This window comes from Thalassophryne amazonica, chromosome 4, assembly GCF_902500255.1.
Source record: "Thalassophryne amazonica chromosome 4, fThaAma1.1, whole genome shotgun sequence".
NCBI classification, from domain to species: domain Eukaryota; kingdom Metazoa; phylum Chordata; class Actinopteri; order Batrachoidiformes; family Batrachoididae; genus Thalassophryne; species Thalassophryne amazonica.
This window is the reverse complement of record NC_047106.1, coordinates 82,514,795-82,538,151: the sequence shown is the minus strand read 5'-3', so window position 1 is coordinate 82,538,151 and position 23,357 is coordinate 82,514,795. Positions and strand designations below refer to the sequence as shown.

General features: G+C 41.4%; 1 protein-coding gene and 1 long non-coding RNA gene across 5 annotated transcripts in view; one reads left to right on the top strand and one right to left on the bottom strand.

The window, feature by feature from the left end:
• hip1 (huntingtin interacting protein 1) overlaps positions 1-23,357 on the bottom strand; it is a 274,436-nt gene that overhangs the window by 140,532 nt on the left and 110,547 nt on the right. For all 4 annotated transcript variants that reach the window (XM_034168174.1, XM_034168175.1, XM_034168172.1 and 1 more), the window contains exons 2-5: positions 12,222-12,285; positions 11,454-11,596; positions 10,671-10,727; positions 2,353-2,433 (exon numbers count right to left, since the gene is read on the bottom strand). In XM_034168174.1, the coding sequence (XP_034024065.1) occupies positions 2,353-2,433; positions 10,671-10,727; positions 11,454-11,596; positions 12,222-12,285 (345 nt within the window). The remainder of the gene's footprint in view (positions 1-2,352; positions 2,434-10,670; positions 10,728-11,453; positions 11,597-12,221; positions 12,286-23,357) is intronic.
• Positions 254-21,782, top strand: LOC117508410. Its single transcript, XR_004560081.1, has 3 exons — positions 254-265; positions 5,047-5,048; positions 21,635-21,782. It is a non-coding gene; the product is annotated as an uncharacterized LOC117508410 (long non-coding RNA).

Genomic DNA, 23,357 nt, shown 5'->3' with positions numbered 1-23,357 from the left:
CCCCCCTGGAAATTTTGAAAAAAATTGTGCAATTTGGTGCATTCTGAGAGCACTTTGGTCAGGCTTTCTTGGTTTAAAATGGTGGCATTTGACTCTGGAACAAAATATGGTTCAAGTCTTCATTAAGTTTTTGGGTAGGCTCTCAGTTGTCCAGGTGGTTTCCATAGTAGAGAAGCTTGAATCTTCAATCGAAGATTCAAGCTTCTCTACTAAAGTCTTCATTAAATTTCATTAAAATTTATTTTCTATCTTGTATGTATTGTCTGTAATAAGGAGGATTTTCTTTCACCAAAACATTAAATCTAGGCTTGCATCTCAGATGTACCTTCTGGCAAATCCTCCTCTAAACCACTTCATCATGAAGCTGTATAACCAGTGATACAAAATGCAAAACATGCACTATGCACAATTTCTCCAATCACAGCCACAAGAGCCTATAACTTCTTCTGGGTTGTCAGGGTGTCTTGGTGGCTTTCCTCACTCTTTTCCTTCTTGCACAGTCACTCAGTTTTTGAGAACTGTCTACTCCAAACAGATTTACCATGGAGTGCCATACTGTTTGTATTTCTTCATAACTGATGTAAATAATGTCCAAGACATATTCAGTGACTTGGAAATTGTTCATGTACCCATTACTTGACTTGTCTGAAGAAATCTGGCAATTAAACTGATTATTTACAGGTATTATACCTAAGGGGCTGATTACTTATGCAACCCATCATCTTGGCTTTTATATTTTTAATTAATTTATATCAAGTTCTAGAGATTTGCTTTGAGTTTGAGTCTAAGGAAGATCATTTTAGAAATTTTTATATTGAGAAGCCTGATTTACTTTTTGCATCTGAAATTCCATAAACAAATTAAAATGAGTGAAATACCAAGGGGCTGAATACTTTTGCAAGCCACTGTATCTAGTCATATTTTAACTGATTAAAGAGTAAAAACAGAATAAATCAATTATAAGGCCAAAAAGAAGTTTCTGTAAGAAGTATTTTAGCAATAAGGTCAAATGAGAGGGGGAAGTGTTGGCTTTTTAAATACTTGAAAGACACTGGACTCAATGAGAGGATTTAGGGCTGCTATAACGGACTGATACAGCAGGTGACAGCAGTGCAACAATAAAGATGCCGGCTGCCATCGCAGAAGAAGAGAGGGGTAAGCCTGATTTACTCAAACAACCGTTTTGAGAGGAGCGCTTTTCGTGTCAAAATAAAGCCAAAAATATATTTTTTAAGTTAGCGGTTTTATATGACGATATAAATGGAACATGGAAACAAATTTTGGCTGAAATCCGTATACAATCAGAGGCTTTGCACACATGATATACAGACCATGGGGAATACAGAAAATCCAGGATCGAGGTAAGTCATGTTGTACCTTTTTGGATGGGCTCGCAGGAGACCCCCCAGAGTGCTATATTTGGCAGCCTATATTCGGACTCAAACGAGAAACAAACATAAAGCGAATAATTGATAACTGTTTACTGGATCTCCCATGGGTTTAAGGCTCTCTAGAGTGGTGCTTTCAAACAACACAACACAACAACAAGAGTTTTATTTACTGAATAAATTAGCAGTTTGGGAACATGGGTTTTACATGTAACAGACCGGGACATTATAGGTTACATTCGACAACACATTTTTGGCATGCTCTCTGCAGCTGTACCAAGTGATTAAGACACTGGTCTATGGGAGGAAATTAATTTTACTATGTGCCCATCAATTCAGAAGTAAATTCAGATAAAATAGTTGAAGTGATTTCTGTTTATTTTTACCAAAAATAATACTTAGGTGCTGTATGTCACAAATTTACTGGGTTTTGGTGTCCCCCTTTTCAGATACCCCCACCCCCCAAAAAAAATTATGTCATCTATGTTATCACAGTTATTTAATCAATACATAGAGAGACAATCAATTTATATTTTTTTTCCCTACACATAGGGTTGTTCTGTTTTTACTGACCAATAATGTTGGCTTGTGTAATGGTGACCCCTTTTCATGAAATGACCCTTATACCAAAGTGAACCATTACTTATACAACCAATCATCTTGGTTTTGATATTTTTATTTCATTTATATCAAGTTGTAGAGTCTGAGTTTAAAAAGGATAATTTTAGAATCTTCAGGCAAAAGCATTATCATTGCATTTTGGTCTCTGCACCAATACGGCCCAGTTGTCTCATAAAAACACTACATTACAGAATCTTGAAAGGCCATTACTGTAAAAGGCAGATTTTCCTTATGAAGCCAACCTCCCCACAGAGACATGCTGGCACTAAAAGGAACATCTGAGACAAAGATAATGAGTGATGAAGGAGGCCGGTGGAGCATTTTATAGGCCAGGGCAACTCACTTTGATGTGAAACTCCATTTTGGTGATGAGCAGTTTGAGGTAGATGCTGCACAGTTTTCCATAGCCTTCACTCAGGTGGCCCTGCAGGAAAGATTGGAAAGATGGGTGAGTGACACACAGAGGAAATGAGACCTGAACAGAAGAAAAGAAAAATATTATCCAACCATATGTCCTCTTTAAAAAGTTATGGTTTGAACATATGGACCATAAAGGAAGCAAATAATTATAAATAAAAATTTTAAGGAAACTCAATGTTGCACTAAAAAAGACAAAAACTTTATAAGCTTCATAAGGTGGATGAGAGCACATGGCACATTTAACAAACTGAAGGACACAAAGTGTATACTTCTGCCAAGTATGAACAATTCTAAAATATCGTTCATTGGAATGAACATCAACAATAATCAAGAACATAACAGTTCAGTGGAGTTTGTTTGCCTGACTGTTACTCTGATGCACCATATACTAATTACATTACGTTGAATCAGATATAAGTCACATCTTTGTTACATTTTTGATCCATCCTACACATGCGTTTGTTGCAGCGCAAGTGGAGAATTGGTGGATTAGAGAGAGAGAAATGGAGAAGAGACACTGAATGCATCAGGGAGCATGTGCAAATGTGTAGTCGCAGAACTGAAAAAAATAAAAAACAAGGTATGATTTTTTTTGTTGGAGTTGAAAGAGTGAAGCCAGGATTATAAGCAAAAAACTAAAAAGTATTGTATGTTGTAGAGCTGTCTGTTCAACAAAGGAGCAGCTATTCCTCCACCAGTTTGAGCCTGCACTGTGTTGTGCCCCAGCCATTTTTTTTTTTTTTTTTTTTTTTTTTTACATTCAAAATTGGTAGGTGCGCTGTCCTTTTAATATCCATGATGACAGAGAATAACACTGATCACGAATGAGATGTTCGGCAATTCAGTTGCATTTCAGGTCCGACATCTGTCAAAAATAGACAGGTTCCCTATCTGGTGCACAGCAGTAAATAGTTCTGCAACTGAAATCTGCTGCTGCGGACTTGGGAGAAGGAAGCATTTATGAGAGTCAATTCTATCACCTCCGTACATGTATCACAGATGCAACAGACTGCAGACAGAACGCAAATGCAGTATGTGGAAAGCCAGCATTAGATGGCTTACTCAAACACTGTTGAACTGGTTTCCTTGAAATTCAATGGTGGGTTAGTGCCAAGGAAGAACCCATTAGGTTCTGGAGTAGCTACAGTAATCCTCCCCCCAATCCTCTGTTTATTAGCAGGATTACTCAAAAAGTGAGAAGGTGACTTTCATGAAACGTGGTGGAGGGGTAGGGCAGTGGTAAAGGAAGAACCTTTGCAGTGGATCCTGATATCAGAGCAGATCCACAAATTCATTTGTTATTTGTCAGGATGTCTCAAAAATGCTGAAAATTGACAGAAGTAAGCCTTGTGTTAAAGAAAAGTGGATTCGATTTTGGGCTAGATGTATGTCTAGAACTGTGTGACTTTCAATTATTTACAATGACTCCCACTTATTTCCATTTTCTTTTTGCTTTGTAAATGTGACACCCCACATGCACATCAACTCAACTAAGAATGGGTAAACAGAAAACTGTTGAGCCTTGGTGAAGGTTTGAAACTGAGCCCAGTTAAAACTAACACCATGCCTATCTGACTGTATTTTTAACAAAGAAAAACTTAACTACTTCTTTGTGCCCCACTGGGAATATTTGACTGAGAGGTTCGGTCAAAATTTGGTTTAGCAATTTAGCTATTTAGTTTAGTTTGTCAAAGTGTTGAAAAATGCTTTATCTCAATGTTGCAAACAAATGTCCACAGCTTAATCCATCCAACCCCAAAGGGCCATTTGAAAATACTAATTAATCCAGCAAGCTTCATTAAGAAAACACTGTTGAGTCACCCTGCTACTACACACACCAACAAGGTGGTTAGAACATCGCTACCACAGATACTAAAGCATGAAATGTCTCCAAACAATTGAATTTGGAGCAATTTGAGCTCAGCTCTTCCTGCAATGTGAAAATGTCCCCTGTCTCAGAGGTGGGACAAAGTTCTTAACATTCTTGCTAATGTGGCAGATGCTTGCTATTTCCTCTTTCTTTGAGCTTGGGAGTGTTGATGATGATGACACAACAGGAAAAAGAGGCCAAAACCTCGGTCAGCAGGACCACACATCCTGTATCCTCCTAAATAGTGACACTAACAAAAACCAAGAAAAACACAACTTAATCAGAATATAGAGTAGAACAGGCTCTCCGCCCAGGCACTGCTTAACAACTAACTGAATGCTGACTGCTCGTATTTTGATATGCTGACAGAGGGACCTGTTCAGTTTTCACAATAAACCACATGAATGTCACCATACATTTCAACATCAGTGATGTAAAGCAACATCCGCTCACAGTGCTTCCGACTTTGCCTTGTGTGTCCTTAAAAGCACCACTGGTGCTCAATTATCCCATAGTTCACCAAAAAATGAACAAAATTTTAATTTGGGGCCCCATTGTTTTGTTAATATTTACTGTCTCTGGGGACTATTTTCAGAAGACATGGGATCTTATTTCACAGCTATGTAGATGATTGCCAGATTTATTGCTCAGAGGGATGGTCAGTTTTTAAAACAGCTCCTGGAGTGTTTAGAAGATATTAAAGCCTGGCTTGCCTGAATTTTCTCAGTTTTAATGAAAAGAAAACAGACGTGGTGGTTTTTGGACCAAGTACGCTTTGTGAGTCCTCTGTTGTTTTGGGACCCCTGGAACCATATTTTAAACCAGTTATTCTTAATCTTGGTGTTAAGATGGATCGTGATCTCAAAACTGCACAGTCAAACTGCAGCAGTGGTGAAATCTGTTTATCACTTGCGGTGTTTCACAACACCGAAACCTTTTCTTTCCAGGCAACATTTTGAGATGGCTATTCATGCTTTTGTATCATCTCGTCTGGATTACTGCAATTCGCTTCATGTGGGAGTAAACCAGACACCTCTCTCCCTTCTACAGTTGGTCCAGAATGCTTCAGTGCGGCTTCTGACAGGGGCACGGAGGAAGGAACATATGACCCCTGTCCTGGCCGCACTTCATTGATTGCCGGTTCATTTTAGGGTCCATTTTAAGATTCTTATATTCGTTTTTAAGTCTCTCCATGGTGTAGCTCCATCGTACCTCTCTGGGCTTCTTTGGCCTTATGTACCTAGTCGGTCTCTCAGGTCGGCTGACCAGCTGTTCCTGCTCGTGCCGAGGTTGAAGAGAAAGCTCAGAGGGGACAGGGCTTTCTCTGTCGTTGCTCCAAAACTGTGGAACAGCTTGCATCTGGGTGTTAGGGAGGCACCCTCATTGGCCATTTTTAAAGTTTGTTTGAAAACTTATCTTTATTCCTTGGTTTTGACACAAATGAGACTTAGTTTGACAATGTTTTAAGTTGCATTTTAGTGGTTCTTATGTTCATTTTATTGTATTTTAACTTGTCTTTGGTTTTTAGTGTACAGCACTTTGTGTCAGTGCTGGCTGTCTTAAGGTGCTTTATAAATAAACCTGGTATGGTAATGTCAGTTTATATATATGTATATATACAGTAGTGTTCAGAATAATAGTAGTGCTATGTGACTAAAAAGATTAATCCAGGTTTTGAGTATATTTCTTATTGTTACATGGGAAACAAGGTACCAGTAGTTTCAGTAGATTCTCACAAATCCAACAAGACCAAGTATTCATGATATGCACACTCTTAAGGCTATGAAATTGGGCTATTAGTAAAAAAAAAAGTAGAAAAGGGGGTGTTCACAATAATAGTAGCATCTGCTGTTGACGCTACAAACTCAAAACTATTATGTTCAAACTGCTTTTTTAGCAATCCTGTGAATCACTAAACTAGTATTTAGTTGTATAACCATAGTTTTTCATGATTTCTTCACATCTGCGAGGCATTAATTTTGTTGGTTTGGAACCAAGATTTTGCTCATTTACTAGTGTGCTTGGGTTCATTGTCTTGTTGAAACACCCATTTCAAGGGCATGTCCTCTTCAGCATAAGGCATTGTAGATGAACAGCCTATAATTTGTTGCACCTGCGTATAAGTTTTCCCCTCTCCAATCAACTTTTTAATCAAAAAGAATTCCTCCGCTCCTCTTTCCATGACAAAAACTCCTGTAACAGTGGAATGTGCCGCTCATTTCCACACTGGACGCTGTGTTGATCCGGGACGTCGTCTGACTTCCACAGGAATTGCGGAAGACGTGGACATCTGCACTTTTTCGGCACATTGAGACAGACGTGCGGAGGAATTCCGCGCGTCGCGGTGGAGCCGCATGGCGCAAAGCAACGCCGTGATGAAGCCTCACAGGATATGTTCCGGCATGTCCAGCTCATGTACAATTTCTCGGATAGTCACACGACTGAAAAGCCACCGAAAGCCGTCTGAAAGCCGTCCTGTGAGACCAACACGGAGGTGCTTTTGTCCCGCGCCATGAACGGCACGGTGGCGCATCCCTCCACTTCTCTTTCCATGAAAAAACTCCTGTAACAGCGGAATGTGCCGAAAAAGTCTTGATGTCCACGTCTTCTGCCATTTTTGTGGAAGTCAGACGACGTCCCGGATCAACAAAGCCTTCACGTTGGAAATGATCTGGTTGTTTCAGCGCGGTGTCAGCCTGTCGATCGGCGCTCGGAGTGTGCCGCGTTCTCAGACGCTGTGGGCGGTCTTTAAACCGGCTGGAGCACTCCTTAATCTGTGTAATCCCCATAAAATCGTCCCTGAAAGCCATCTGAATTTTCCAAATGGTGTCCACCTGGAGGACTCTCACAGTTTCTGGAAAAATTTGATGCAGCAAAGCTCCAAATCGTTCAGACATTTATTCGCAATAAAAATCAGACGAGAGGGGTGGACCACTGCTCACACAAAGCCTGCTCACAGGCGAATGACGCAACCGACAGGCGTGAAAGTTGTGTGCAAAGGTTTGGGCACCCCTGATAATTTTCATTTCCTTTATAAATCATTGGTTGTCTGATCACAAATTTCAGTTAAATATACAACGCCAACTCCAGTGCAGTTGGGATGTTGTGTGAAATGTAAATAAAAACAGAATACAATGATTTGCAAATCCTCTTCAACCTATATTCAATTGAATACACCACAAAGACCAGATATTTAATGTTCAAACTGATAGACTTTCTTGTTTGGTCCAAAATACCTTCAACCAGAATCCAGACTCTTATTGAAAGCTATAGCAAGTGTTTAGAGGCTGTTATTTCTGCAAAAGGAGGATCTACTAAATATTGCTGTATTTTTTCTGTTGGGGTGCCCAAATTTATGCACCTGTCTAATTTTGTTTAAAGAATTATTGCACACTTCTGTAAATCTTATAAACTTCATTTCACTTCTCAAATACCACTGTTTGTCTGCTCTTTGATATATTTAACTGAAACTGCTGATCCAAATAACCAATGATTTATAAAGGAAAAACAGGGAAATCAGGGGTGCTAAAACTTTTCCATACAACTGTGTGTGTGTGTATATATGCGCACGCGCGTGTGTGTGTGTATTTATGTACCATGTCTGTGCACAGGCCGTATTTTCCTTTTCCCCTACAAATTAACATTAAACCTCTGAGTACAGTGTCTGGACCTCACTGAATAGAAATGTTTCTACAATAATTTTCAATGATCTGTTTTTGCATCTTGGGAGGGAAAAAATTGTAAACATTTGAGAGCAGGAATTCCCCACAAAGAAAGGGGAATAATGTGACTGTCTGTTAGCAATAACACGCGTTGTGAGCGCTTACCCCTTAAACACATCGGGCCCAAATCTGTGACATCATGTCAGCACATCCTCCATGTGTCTTTACACCCCACCAAGTGCGTATCCTGAGTGCAGCATGATTTATATAAGCAAGCGGAAAAACGTCTGATTTTTATTGCAAATAAATGTCTGAACGGATCGGTGAAGATCTTATGGGAATCACACAGATTAAGGAGCATTACAACTGGATTAAAGACGGCCCACAACGGCTGAGGGCGCGCCGCGCTCCGAGCGGCAATCGACAGGCTGAAACGACCAGATCATTTCCAAACTGAACGCTGTGTTGATCCGGGACGTCATATGACTACTACAGAAATGGCAGAAGAGGTGGACATACCACTTTTTCGGCACATTCCACTGTTACAGGAGTTTTGTCATGGAAAGACGTGCGGAGGAATTCGCCCATCAGGACGGAGCCGCATGGCGCAGAACATAAAGCAACGCCGTGATGAAGCCTCACAGGACATGTTGTGGCATGTCCAGCTCGTCCACAATTTCTCGGATAGTCACACGACTGAAAAGCCACCGAAAGCCGTCTGAATCTTCCGAATGGTGTAAGAGCTGGGCATGTTAGAACATGTCCTGTGAGACCAACACAGAGGTGCTTTTGTCCCGCGCCATTAGCGGCTCCGTGGTGAATTTCTCCGCTCCTCTTTCCATGACAAAAACTCCTGTAACAGTGGAATGTGCCAAAAAGTGGTATGTCCACCTCTTCTGCCATTTCTGTAGTAGTAAGACGACGTCCCGGATCAACACAGCATTCAGTTTGGAGATGATCTGGTCATTTCAGCCTGTCGATGGTCGCTCGAAGCGCTGCGCACCCTCAGCCGCTGTGGGCCGTCTTTAATCCGGTTGTAATGCTCCTTAATCTGTGTGATCCCCATAAGATCTTCACCGAAAGCCATCTGAATTTTCCAAATGGTTTCCACCTGGCTGTCTCTCACAGTTTCTGAAAAAATTTTGATGCAGTAAAGCGGCAGTCGCTCAGCCAATTTCCTGACAATGAAAATCCGCCGAGGAGGCTGGACCACTCCTCCCACAAGGCGTGCTCACAGGCGAATGACGCAACCGACAGGCGTGAAAAAACTCACGCATGCGCACGAAGGTTCAAGCTTGGCTGATGCAATCACATGATTCAAATCCATATAGTTTTTGCAAAAAATAAAAAGGTCGGATTCTTTTCTAACAGACCTCGTATATGACTAACTGACTAATGTGACTTACATACATCTCCTCTCCTCTCTCCACCCACACCCCCTCTCCTGATGTGTGTTTGGACAGATGCGACTAATACTCCAGTACGACATATAGTACGATACTTGAGCAGTGGCCAGAGCAGTTCGGCTTCATGACCAATAAGTCAAACACTGACCACATCTTGGCTCTGCAAACATTCAACACAAGTGCAAACATCAGCAGGGAATCGTTGTGGATTATGCACAGTAGATTTTGCAGAGCAAAATAAACTCTGCCGGGAACAAATTTGGTCTCACTCCAAAAAGAGTTAAATAAACTCTATTACAGTGTTAAATCAGCTCTGTGTGAGCTGTGAGTGACTCTTATTGCAGTTGAAAACTATTTGACAAAACAATAGATTTCACACTATAATGGAGTGTATATAACGGCTGAGTGAATATTTGTCATTTGGTTGGTGCTTTGTATGTCACGTGACATGGATTATTTGTCCCATTTGTGGTGCGTTGCATTTAGCGTGCAATTTGGTTCCATTTACTGTGCAAATTTGGTTCCATACATTTTGTACCTTTGCACGCTGTGACCATCGCTTGTTTAGCTAAACATGTGCGGGGTTTGTTTTCCTGACGGACAACGATTTGAAGCAGCTAATTGACGGTGCTAATTCTTCTAACACACACACACACACACACACAATGATGAAAAGGATGAAAATCTGGGCTAATGTATGACATGATTTTTCGCTGGACTGAGGAAGTACAGTCTTTTTTTTTTTTTGGAAGTACCCGAAGTCACGGACTACATTGTCCGAATTATTTTTGAACTAGCTAACTGTTTTTCCAAGTTGACTGAGTTCCCGTTGGACTGTTAAGCAGCAGTGACAGACACCAAAATGTAACTCCCTTTTCTGTTGTTTAGAAATTAATAAAATATCAAATGACAAGGATCTATTTCAGCCATTATATAAAACAAATAATGAATGTTTTTCATTATTTCAATGCAATGAATATTTCATTCGGTGAAAGCTAGAATGTTCCATTCAACGAGGCGAAGCTGATGGAACATTCTAGCTTTCACCTCATGAAATATTCCTACCATTGAACAAACATTCATTATTTGTGTATTTAACTCTTGTTGGAGTAGGACCAAACGTAGTCCCTGTAGAGTGCATTTTACTCTGCAAAATTTACTCTGCATTTTACCCTGAGTTTGCAGGGTCCACAATAAGGACACAGGACAAGTTTACACATCATTTGCTTTCAACTCAAAAATTCTGTGAAAGTAAACTAAAATAATGTGATCAAACTCAGTCAGTCAGTCTAAGCGTGCTTACCCACATCCTGCTCATGTCAGTTAAATCAGCTTTGTTCCTCATGGAGTCTTTTATCACCTGGTGGCACAGCAGAGGTGACAGAGATCAAAACGGACAACAGAGTAAGTCCAAATAAGCCAATTATTGGAACAACTAAATACATACTGAAACTTCAGAGCAACAATGAACTACAGAATTAACATGCTGCAGTGTTCCTTTCTCCACATGCACTTGTACAGTTTCACAAACAATTCCTACAGAAAAAGTAAAGCTACAGTGAGCCTGCTAAGAAGCAGTGACTAAACTGTCAGGGTGTGACTGGCCTGTTAGAAGCTAAAAAATTTGCAGCATGCAAAATTCAACATGTCAAATGCAGCTGTACAATCACTGAGGTCTTTTTGCTGAGAAATGCTACTTTCATACACTGATTCCAGTTACTTCTACTGTCATTTAATTGTTTTAAACTACTATCAGTGATGGTGCTTCAATAATAAAAGCACAGAAAGCCGATTAAGTCAAATAAGAAGAAATTAATTTGAATTGCAAAATGAGTTAGAACAATGCTTTAGCTAAAAGCAGTTAATGGTGCAGCAAATGTGACAATAACATAACTCTTGTCTATGTTTAATTGATAAAAGCAAATCAGAAACAAGGATTAAAACATTTAACATTTAAAGAAGGAATAAAATATATTAAAAAAAAGAGCCAAATCTGCTACAGTTAAATTTCAGGTAACTGAAGACTTCAGAGAATTTGAGGTAAGTATTTTGTTTGTGTTAAGGCAATTGTTTTGGCTTTACATACGTTTGGATGTCCGTCTCGCAGCAGCTTGTGGAAGACGTGGCAGAACTTCCAGCAGAGCACTGCGTTACTGGAGAGAGGAAGCCGGTTGACCGCTGCCCAGAATGTGTGAGCGCCTTTTTCATGATGGGTACCCAAGATGCAGGGTGACAGAAACAGTCAAGGATCTCGGTTTAAGATGCCTGAGATTTTTTGGGCTGTAGTGTAACTCATAACCTTAATGTCTTTTCTTCACCACCACTTATTTACTGTACATCTTGGCTATTTATAAGCCGATGTATTTACTCTTGCCAACTCTTGACATTCTTACCGAGAGGCCATAACTTTCAGCCTCGACCAACATTTTAAAAATAAATTCGTAAACCAAGTAATACAGTCAAGAGTACCATATTAGTTGCCAAGCATTTTGTTTTAAAATTAATCTCACACTGATAAAAGAAAAGAAATCAAGCATAGAAGAAAAAAAATAGATGCATCAAGTGTCGTTTTATAATCATAACTCAGTCCTCTGAAACCTAACTGAATTAATATTTTGCTTCTACTTTTTAAAGTAAAACCCCAAAATAAGTCACAGATTTACTGTATTTGTTCCATGCACTCAGGAAAACACTGGAGACTCCGAACAGCGCTGCTCTGTTTAGTTTCACGACTGAGTAGCTCGGCGGGCGTGGCCACATGTTGACAGATGATGGATTACATCAAGTTTGTCGTTATGATCTTGTGTACACACACACACACACACACACACACACACACAAAACATAAGGATATTCCGAGCATGCTTCTCTTTGACAGCGACCTCCTGTGTGTTGATGGCCTTATTGATGCTGACAGCCTGTGAAAAGAAAAGGAAGGACAGAGGAGAGAAACGGAAAGTCAAATTAGCTTTTTCACACTGCTTGCTGAAGAAATAAAAGCTTCATCTTTCATTTTTGAAAACTTGACACTTCAACCTTTCCAAAACTTGCTTTCCTTTTCTGTACATATGGTGACACAGTGATGTCTCAGTAATGGGTGACTGACCCATTTTCTGCCGAGTTGGTATTCAAGGCAGCAGCTGAGAGATCTGTGCTCCTCTCTGCTGCCATTGTGCTCTACAGCCCCAGAGGCTGAGCACGCCAACGGTTTCAGTAAATTATCAATATGTCGTTGCATATCTCAGCAACAACAATGAAACACATTTCCTCTTGAGGACATAAACAATCAATCAATCAATCAATCAATTTTTTTATATAGCGCCAAATCACAACAAATAGTTGTCCCAAGGCGCTTTATATTGTAAGACAAGGCCATACAATAATTATGTAAAACCCCAACGGTCAAAACGACCCCCTGTGAGCAAGCACTTGGCTACAGTGGGAAGGAAAAACTCTCTTTTAACAGGAAGAAACCTCCAGCAGAACCAGGCTCAGAGAGGGGCAGTCTTCTGCTGGGACTGGTTGGGGCTGAGGGAGAGAACCAGGAAAAGACATGCTGTGGAGGGGAGCAGAGATCGATCACTAATGATTAAATGCAGAGTGGTGCATACAGAGCAAAAAGAGAAAGAAACAGTGCATCATGGGAACCCCCTAGCAGTCTACGTCTATAGCAGCATAACTAAGGGATGGTTCAGGGTCACCTGATCCAGCCCTAACTATAAGCTTTAGCAAAAAGGAAAGTTTTAAGCCTAATCTTAAAAGTAGAGAGGGTGTCTGTCTCCCTGATCTGAATTGGGAGCTGGTTCCACAGGAGAGGAGCCTGAAAGCTGAAGGCTCTGCCTCCCATTCTACTCTTACAAACCCTAGGAACTACAAGTAAGCCTGCAGTCTGAGAGCGAAGCGCTCTATTGGGGTGATATGGTACTACGAGGTCCCTAAGATAAGATGGGACCTGATTATTCAAAACCTTATAAGTAAGAAGAAGAATTTTAAATTCTATTCTAGAATTAACAGGAAGCCAATGAAGAGAGGCCAATATGGGTGAGATATGCTCTCTCCTTCTAGTCCCCGTCAGTACTCTAGCTGCAGCATTTTGAATTAACTGAAGGCTTTTTAGGGAACTTTTAGGACAACCTGATAATAATGAATTACAATAGTCCAGCCTAGAGGAAATAAATGCATGAATTAGTTTTTCAGCATCACTCTGAGACAAGACCTTTCTGATTTTAGAGATATTGCGTAAATGCAAAAAAGCAGTCCTACATATTTGTTTAATATGCGCTTTGAATGACATATCCTGATCAAAAATGACTCCAAGATTTCTCACAGTATTACTAGAGGTCAGGGTAATGCCATCCAGAGTAAGGATCTGGTTAGACACCATGTTTCTAAGATTTGTGGGGCCAAGTACAATAACTTCAGTTTTATCTGAGTTTAAAAGCAGGAAATTAGAGGTCATCCATGTCTTTATGTCTGTAAGACAATCCTGCAGTTTAGCTAATTGGTGTGTGTCCTCTGGCTTCATGGATAGATAAAGCTGGGTATCATCTGCGTAACAATGAAAATTTAAGCAATACTGTCTAATAATACTGCCTAAGGGAAGCATGTATAAAGTGAATAAAATTGGTCCTAGCACAGAACCTTGTGGAACTCCATAATTAACTTTAGTCTGTGAAGAAGATTCCCCATTTACATGAACAAATTGTAATCTATTAGACAAATATGATTCAAACCACCGCAGCGCAGTGCCTTTAATACCTATGGCATGCTCTAATCTCTGTAATAAAATTTTATGGTCAACAGTATCAAAAGCAGCACTGAGGTCTAACAGAACAAGCACAGAGATGAGTCCACTGTCCGAGGCCATAAGAAGATCATTTGTAACCTTCACTAATGCTGTTTCTGTACTATGATGAATTCTAAAACCTGACTGAAACTCTTCAAATAGACCATTCCTCTGCAGATGATCAGTTAGCTGTTTTACAACTACCCTTTCAAGAATTTCTGAGAGAAAAGGAAGGTTGGAGATTGGCCTATAATTAGCTAAGATAGCTGGGTCAAGTGATGGCTTTTTAAGTAATGGTTTAATTACTGCCACCTTAAAAGCCTGTGGTACATAGCCAACTAACAAAGATAGATTGATCATATTTAAGATCGAAGCATTAAATAATGGTAGGGCTTCCGTGAGCAGCCTGGTAGGAATGGGGTCTAATAAACATGTTGATGGTTTGGATGAAGTAACTAATGAAAATAACTCAGACAGAACAATCGGAGAGAAAGAGTCTAACCAAATACCGGCATCACTGAAAGCAGCCAAAGATAACGATACGTCTTTGGGATGGTTATGAGTAATTTTTTCTCTAATAGTTAAAATTTTGTTAGCAAAGAAAGTCATGAAGTCATTACTAGTTAAAGTTAATGGAATACTCAGCTCAATAGAGCTCTGACTCTTTGTCAGCCTGGCTACAGTGCTGAAAAGAAACCTGGGGTTGTTCTTATTTTCTTCAATTAGTGATGAGTAGAAAGATGTCCTAGCTTTACGGAGGGCTTTTTTATAGAGCAACAGACTCTTTTTCCAGGCTAAGTGAAGATCTTCTAAATTAGTGAGACGCCATTTCCTCTCCAACTTACGGGTTATCTGCTTTAAGCTACGAGTTTGTGAGTTATACTACGGAGTCAGGCACTTCTGATTTAAAGCTCTCTTTTTTAGAGGAGCTACAGCATCCAAAGTTGTCTTCAATGAGGATGTAAAACTATTGACGAGATACTCTATCTCACTTACAGAGTTTAGGTAGCTACTCTGCACTGTGTTGGTATATGGCATTAGAGAACATAAAGAAGGAATCATATCCTTAAACCTAGTTACAGTGCTTTCTGAAAGACTTCTAGTGTAATGAAACTTATTCCCCACTGCTGGGTAGTCCATCAGAGTAAATGTAAATGTTATTAAGAAATGATAGACAGAAGGGAGTTTTCAGGGAATACTGTTAAGTCTTCTATTTCCATACCATAAGTCAGAACAAGATCTAAGATATGATTAAAGTGGTGGGTGGACTCATTTACTTTTTGAGCAAAGCCAATAGAGTCTAATAATAGATTAAATGCAGTGTTGAGGCTGTCATTCTCAATGACAGCAAACACTCATTGCATAAACAATGAGTGTTTGCTGTTTGAAGGGCAGCAAGAGAGCCAAGGCCGAGGTCACAATATCCACACCTGGACACACTCTTCTAATGCTTTGCAAAGCCCATCTACAGTCCCTGGAATGGGACAATTTATTTTAACCCCTTAACGCCCATCGTCGCATATATGCTACAATCTCTGACTCAAATATGCAACTTACCAAATTGACCTGTATGCCTGTTGTAGCAAATTTGCAACATACCATCATTATTATTATTATAACATAAAGTCATTACCAGAATACCCAATATTACTATCTAGTTTTTGTGCAAAAGTGAAATTAATAATCTCAACATTATTTACCATCTACTTAAAGGCAAAAGGCATTTTTTTATATACAGCTACATAAATTCGGGCGTTAAGGGGTTAACCATGATAGTGAGGCTAATGGTAATCTCTTTTTACAAACACACCATACTCACCGTTACACATATAGCCGAGTCCAGCCGATTATCAGTCTATTTATGTACGGAACTCCAGAAAAATGCTCAGTCCAGCCAGTTTGATGTTACCTTACCCAAAGTGGTATTTCATTTCTCCCAACCAGATTCATCCTACTGGGCTGAAACCCCGGTCTTCTAGTCATAGATGCACTGTTCCAGGGATTAGGCCACTGTCACACCCACCACAGCACACAATAAGCTTTGGTCCTGGGTGGCAACCAACTAGGCCAGTGGTGTCCAAACTATTCCAGAAAGGGCCGAGAGGGTGCAGGTTTTCTTTGCAGCCACTGACTGCAGCAGGTGATTTCACTGATTAACATCACTTTGGGCAGATGGGATGAGTTCATCCCACCTGCCCAAAGGGAGGTGACATGGGCATCCCTTTGGCCTTCTCCAAATGCTGGGATCCTTGATACTGAGGCACCTGTACGGTGTATCATGGACAGAGAAACATGCCACAATGCAAGCTGACGTTCCCTTCCAATGGGAGTCAAACACCTTAGCTGAGTCTCCCTAAGTAACCATTCATTTGATACAAAGTTATTCCAGCAGCTTGCAACAATCCTCCGAACACACCAAGTACCAAAGACATGCATTCTTTGCTTTAGGACACTGGTAAGCAGCCACGTGTTCATACCAAAGTTTTATAACATACAGCAAGACAGTAAGCACCAGGAGAGAAAGACTTGGACCTTCACTCTCCTGCAAATGTATCAGCATCACCAAACACCTTTGAAGCGTGACTCCATAAGCTCTTCTGAGGCATCCCTCGATCTCAAAAGGTCGACTACCTAGATAAATGACTATCACTGCTGCAATAGTACATCTGCGTCACCAGTGTGTTTTTTCTTTTTTTTTACAAAATGCAGGACAGATCAGGTCTACAGGCATGAGGTAGTGTTATAAGTTGCTGCACCTGGCCTATGATAAACTGGTTTGGGGCCCAGCTGGCAATTACCCAGGCAGACCTGCAGTCTACCGTTAGTGCTTCATAATATTAATCTACTGCCACAGACTTAAAGTGCAGATCTTTGGTAAGTGAAATGTCAAAATTAGCTAAATATTGTAAATAAATATAGAATTATGAAAATATTTGTGAACTGTGTTTATGTTTGGTGCCCTATGCGGCGAGATACTAAGCTATAAACATGGGGAATTTAGCATGATTTCACCTGCTACTTTAAAACGGTCAGATCTGATAGCCTGTGTGAAATGTTGATTTCAGTGACATCACCTTATGAACTCCCTTGCAAAGCCATTTTGCCTTTTCCATTTAAATAAATGGAAAACTGGAATTTTTTGCAGTTCAAAATCTGCGATGACATAAGCATGAAGTGGACTGTACAGGCTGCATGACACAAGCATGTCTTTGATTTACGTACTTGTACGACCCGAGTCGTGAGGGAGAGTAAACTCGTCTTTAACGGGTGCTGACTGAACGTGATAGCGGCGCCGGCGTGTGCAATTGCGCAAAGAGAATTTTCAAATGTTCAAAAAATCCTTTACACATAAATGTTGTGCTACATGGCGCGATCTAATCGCCAACATGATGTGCAGCTCGTCACGTCGAGTAAAGAAGTGAACAGAGTGAGTGGTGACGTCAGCGGATCGCATCAGAGCGTAGCTCGTCTGAAGGATTATAACAAGATGTTAAATCTGTTATAAACATAAAAATAAATACTTTAACAGCTGCACACAAGAAGGTAAGAACACGCAACTGTATTACCAAGCCATGACAATGTAAACATGACAAATAATTACTTTTTTAGATGGCTCCAAATGCTTTCTCCAGCTAGTTAGACGCACGAATGGCTCCGGCTGCAACGCTCCTCTGTGATTCAGGAAGCACTTAGAGCCCTTTTCAGCAGCCAATTTGCAGAGAAAATGATTAATCCGCCACAAAATAATTATTTTATATACGCAGCGGCCAACGCAGAGCACGTGGCAGGTGGTGGAACAAAGCACAGCATCCAGCTGGGAACACAGCAGGTAGGATCATCGCAACGAGGGGCGTGCAAGTGCATGAATCAATGTCATGCTTGTGTCAGTGGGTCTTAATTGGCCACAGGCGGCATAACCATTAGGCAGCTAAAAGTCGGTCTCCAAGGTTACAATTCCTGATCAAAATGGCTGTAAATCTGTCTTGCATTTTTCAGATGCATGTTAGGTAATTTTATTTTTTTTTTATCAGCTATGTCAGGGCTGATAAAAAATAAATACATATACAATAATATATGATACATATTTGTCTGGAACACTGAAAAGACAAATAACCTGGCCCTAAAAGTTCTGTCTAACATCTTTCTGTGTAAACATCTCGTTACTATGAGGAGACCCGCGGCTTATAGACAAGTGCAGCTTATTTCTGTACAATTTATTTTTTCTTTTTAAAATTGGTGGGTGCAGCTAATATTCAGATACGTTCTATAGTCCAGAAATTATGGTAAACACACGCACCGCAAACTCACCCATGCACAGCCCTGTACCGAACCGTGTCCTGTACGGAAATGGTTCAATACAAATAAATGTATTGTTACACCCTTAGAAATTATATGTTTGCATACAGAGTGAAAATAAAAAAAAACCTTTGAGCAATTTAGATAAAAAATTATACGAAACAAAGAGTGCATACCACATATCAAGATTTGTTCATTCCAGTTGACTGATCTCTGCTTTCTCTCGTTTCCTAGGGGTGGTTGATCTTTAACAATGGCTGAACTAACTGGCGGCCCTCTGCCTGACCACGTGATGTTTGAAGGTGCTGGAAGCTAAAATTCTGAGATGAACTGTGGGTCTTGCTGCCAGCTGACTCCTTCTCAGAGACTTCAAATAAAGGGATTCATATTTGGTTGCGTATAAGTGTGAGTGTGAGCTGAGACCAAGAGTTTGGGATTTTGGAGTGTTTGGAGGAGGCAAGACGAAAAAAAGCCTTGTCCACACGAAAATGTAACTTTCCCTACACAAACCTTTTCTTTGTTGTTTTCAAAAAGTGTTCCGTAAACACGGCACCATTTCAAGAAATATCTGCTTACACACAAAACCACTGAAAACACAGTCATTTATATGCCAGGCCTGTACGTTTTGCTGTAACGCTCCAACATGAAATGGAGAAGACAACATGGAGCATGCGCATAAAGCTTGATGGTGAACTTGAATGCTAAAGCAAGAGCAAAAGCTGAGATGTTGGTGTGGGCCACCGAAAGTCGAACTTCTGCTTTAAGTCACACTGGATTACACTCTAGGTCAGGGGTGGCCAAGTTCGGTCCTCGAGAGCCACATTCCTGACACTCTTAATTGTCTCCCTGCTCCAACACACCTGAATCCAATGAAAGACTCGTTAGCAGACTTTTAATGAGCCTTTCATTGGATTCAGGTGTGTTGGAGCAGGGAGACAAGTAAGAGTGTCAGGAATGTGGCTCTCGAGGACCGAACCTGGCCACCCCTGCTCTAGGTGATGGTTCCCAGAACCATCACCTTATTGTGGTGGAGAGGTTTGTGTGCCCCTATGAACATGAGAGCTGTGCTGTCTGGAGCCTTTGTGTTCTTGTTAGGGTTTCCCATGGCAAACCGGTCTCAGGCAAGGAGCCAGAATAAGAACAGTTCACAATGACACCATAAAAATCGAAGAGGAAATGTGACCTGGCCTGGAGGAAACCTGAGGCCCCCATCTGGAGCCAGACCTGAATGGAGGGCCCGTCAGTGAGTGCCTGGTGCTCAGGCTTGCCACAGAGCCTAGTCAGGCACAGCCCGAAAAGGCAACAAAGGCAGAGTAGACTTTCCATCTCCACCCTGTGGACTCACCACCTGCAGGGAGAACCACTGGGGTCAGGTACGCTGTCCAATGTGTGGGAGTAAAAGCTGAGGGCCTCAGCAGACCGGCAGGCAGAGGTTAGCTCTGGGGGTGTGGAATGTCACCTCATTGTGGGGGAAGGAGCATGAGCTTGCGCAGAAGGTGGAGCATTATCAGTTAGATCTAGTGTGTGCCTCGTCTCCAGGCACAGCCTCTGCTCTGTAATCACTCTCCTTGATAGGGGTTGGACCTCATTCTTCTCTGGAATTGCCCAGGGTGTGAGGCGCCGGGTGGGTGTGCGGATACTCACAAACCACCGGCTGAGCCCCGCTATACCGGACTTTACCCCGGGAGGTGAGAGAGTCGCCTCCCTGCGCCTTTGGGTGGGGGATGGACTCTCGGCTGTTGTTGTTGCAATGCAACAAACAGTTGCATTGCATTGTATAAAACCTGAGTCAGAATGGACAATGAAAAGAAATTAAGACATGGAAACTTTGTCAATATTATACCATCAAAAGCAAAAAGTGGGGTCAGGAGAGGATAAGAAGGTTCTTTCATAATCTCACTTCCCACAGATGTCCTGAGTCTGCTCCTCCTCCTTTTCCAGTACATGTGCCATCAGAACCAAAGTCCTCCAGAGGAATCACAGAAGGGATCCACTGGAGGAGGAACCGCAGGCGAACAGAAGTGCAGAGAGGAGGAGGCGGGAGTGGAGACGTGGGTCAACATAAACTCCAAACTACAGTGTACTGAAACGATCAGTTTCAAACCACACCCATCTGACACAATCATAAGACTATATTATACATACACCAGCTGAGTTACCAGTTCTACACACGGGTAACAGAGATGAATTTTAGCCGTGTCATTGTATATTTCATGTCACTCTAGTTAAGGTATAGTAAGTTGATTTGTATTGTGTGTATGTTGTCATCATTAATTTTTATTCATTGTGACATTCATGAGACAAGTGAATGATGATAAAAGGTGATAGCATGTCATATCACTGCAATGCTCTGGCATGCTGTACACAACACATATATTTTAATTGAAAAAAAAAAAAAGCGCACTTTAACTGGCACATGGCATGCACGGGCCCGTTTGGATTGTAGTTAAAGTGCACCCTAGCCAGCCGCTACTACATAGTAAGTAAAGTGTGACACTTGCTACCTGACCTGAGTACCATATCAACTGCCAAAATAAGGGCTCCAGTGAGCAGGTTGTGATCTAATATATAAGGCTGACCGCGTGCGTGTGTGTTTCTGCATGTACACTTTCAACTTAAGGGCCCCAGTGACTTCCCCCTTTGTGGCCCTAGTCACCACAGCAAGTTTGGTGTTGACTGTTTAATTACTGTGGCTGTGCATAGCGAACACACACACACAGTCAACTTTATATATTAGACCAGCTGAGTTACCCGTTTTATGCACAGGTAATAAAGAAGAATTTTACACACACATACACACTGAACAAAGTCTGCGTGACGACCGACCCATAGGTTTCCTACTGAGATCTGGAACAGCTGAAATAACGACCGTGTCTGGGTGTGGTCATGTCAAGAGCCCTGCCCGCACTGATTCACAATGAACTCATTACTGCATTTAATGGTGAAGTGTGGGTGGCTCAGTGTGTAACGAAAGAAGCCTGTACACACCCCTGTCATCAAGTCTGAACCACTAGCTAACAGGCTAGCGTCGGGTATTTTTTCAGTAATCATGCATTAACTTGACTTAACAGATAAAGCTACTGACAGCTGCTAAAAGTGCTAACAGCATTGGCATTCAACGTTAAATGTGACGAGTTTCACTCAGCATGAGTACTGCAGCATAGACGTCTTAGATGATCCATTAGGACAGGGGTGTCCAAACTACGGCCCGTGGGCCGTTCAGTTTTTATTGGCCCGCAGCAAATTCTGAAAATATAATTAAATATGGCCCGTACAAGAAGCTTGAGGTCAACTTTGTTGCACTTCTCAGTTTCAACACTAGATGGAGCCAGCGGCTGGCTCCATCTAGCCAGCCACAGAAACGAAATTAAGCGAAGAAAACTTTTACAGCTTCGAAGAAGAAGAAATGGCAGCACCGAAGAAACGCAAAATATTAAGTGAATGTAGAAGATTTCAAACACGGTGGGAAAACGAGTATTTTTTCAAAGAAATCAACGGAAAGTGTGTCTGTTTGATTTGTAACGAAGATGTTGCTGTGATGAAAGAGTATAATGTCCGTCGGCACTATGAGACCAAACATCAGAGCTACACATCGTACACCGGTGCCGAACGAACACAGAAAGTCAAGCAAATGGCAGCTAGCCTGCAAGCTCAACAGCAGTTTTTTTTTCGTGCTAACAAAATACAGGAAAACACCACAACAGCAAGTTATGAAGTCGCTAAACTTATTGCCCAGCACGGCAAACCGTTTTCAGACGGTGATTTCATAAAGCAGTGCCTCATCAAAGTCACAGAAATAATGTGCCCAGAAAAAGTGCCGGATTTCAACAATGTGAGCTTATCCAGAAATACAGTGGTGCGGAGAATCGAGGACTTGTCCGCTAACTTGAAACTTCAGCTGAGAGATAAAGCTTGTGCTTTTGATTTTTACTCGATAGCATGCGATGAGAGCACAGATGCCACAGACACCGCGCAACTGTTAATTTTTTTGCGGGGAGTAGATGATCATTTTTGCTGTACGGAGGCTGCTTGATATGATGAGCCTAAAAGGCACAACAACAGGAAAAGATATTTTTGAAGCTGTGTCAGAGGCAGTTGAAAAGATGGGGCTTAAATGGGACAAGCTCTGTGGAGTAACAACTGATGGAGCTCCGGCCATGGCGGGTGAGCGCAAAGGAATGGCATCGTTAGTGTGCGCCAAGGTAAAAGAGAGCGGAGGTGAGGCTGTTAGGATGCACTGTATAATCCACCAAGAAGCACTGTGTGCCAAGACTGTCCAGCTGGGTGATGTGATGAACACTGTTGTAAAAACTGTCAACATAATTCGAGCTAGAGGACTGTACCACAGAGAATTTCAGGCTTTCCTATCTGATGTGGATGCTGAATACGGGGATGTACTCTACCACTCTGATGTGCGCTGGCTCAGCCGCGGCTCTGTGCTGCACCGGTTTTATTCGCTGAGATCAGAAATCGACCAGTTTTTAAAAGAGAAGGGCCAACCTCTTCATGAACTAAGTGACCCTCTGTGGCTGGCAGACCTGGCATTTTTAGTTGATCTTACACATCATCTGAATTCACTGAACAAGAACCTACAAGGCAGAGAACAGCTGGTGCCACACCTGTATGCGCACATGAAAGCCTTCTGCGTAAAGCTCCGCCTGTTTGCGACACAACTACGAGGCTTTAATGCTGCACACTTCCCTGCGCTGTCTGAAATCATGTCTGCTTTTCCAAAGGCCGACCTTTCTGCTAAAAAGGAGAAATGTGTGTCTGTGATTGCATTTCTCATGACAGAATTCAACCAGCGTTTCCAAGATTTTTCTGTCATTGAAAAACAAATCAAGCTGTTCTCGACCCCCTTCCTGGTGGAAGCAGAAGAAGTGGAAGAGAGTCTGCAGTTAGAACTGA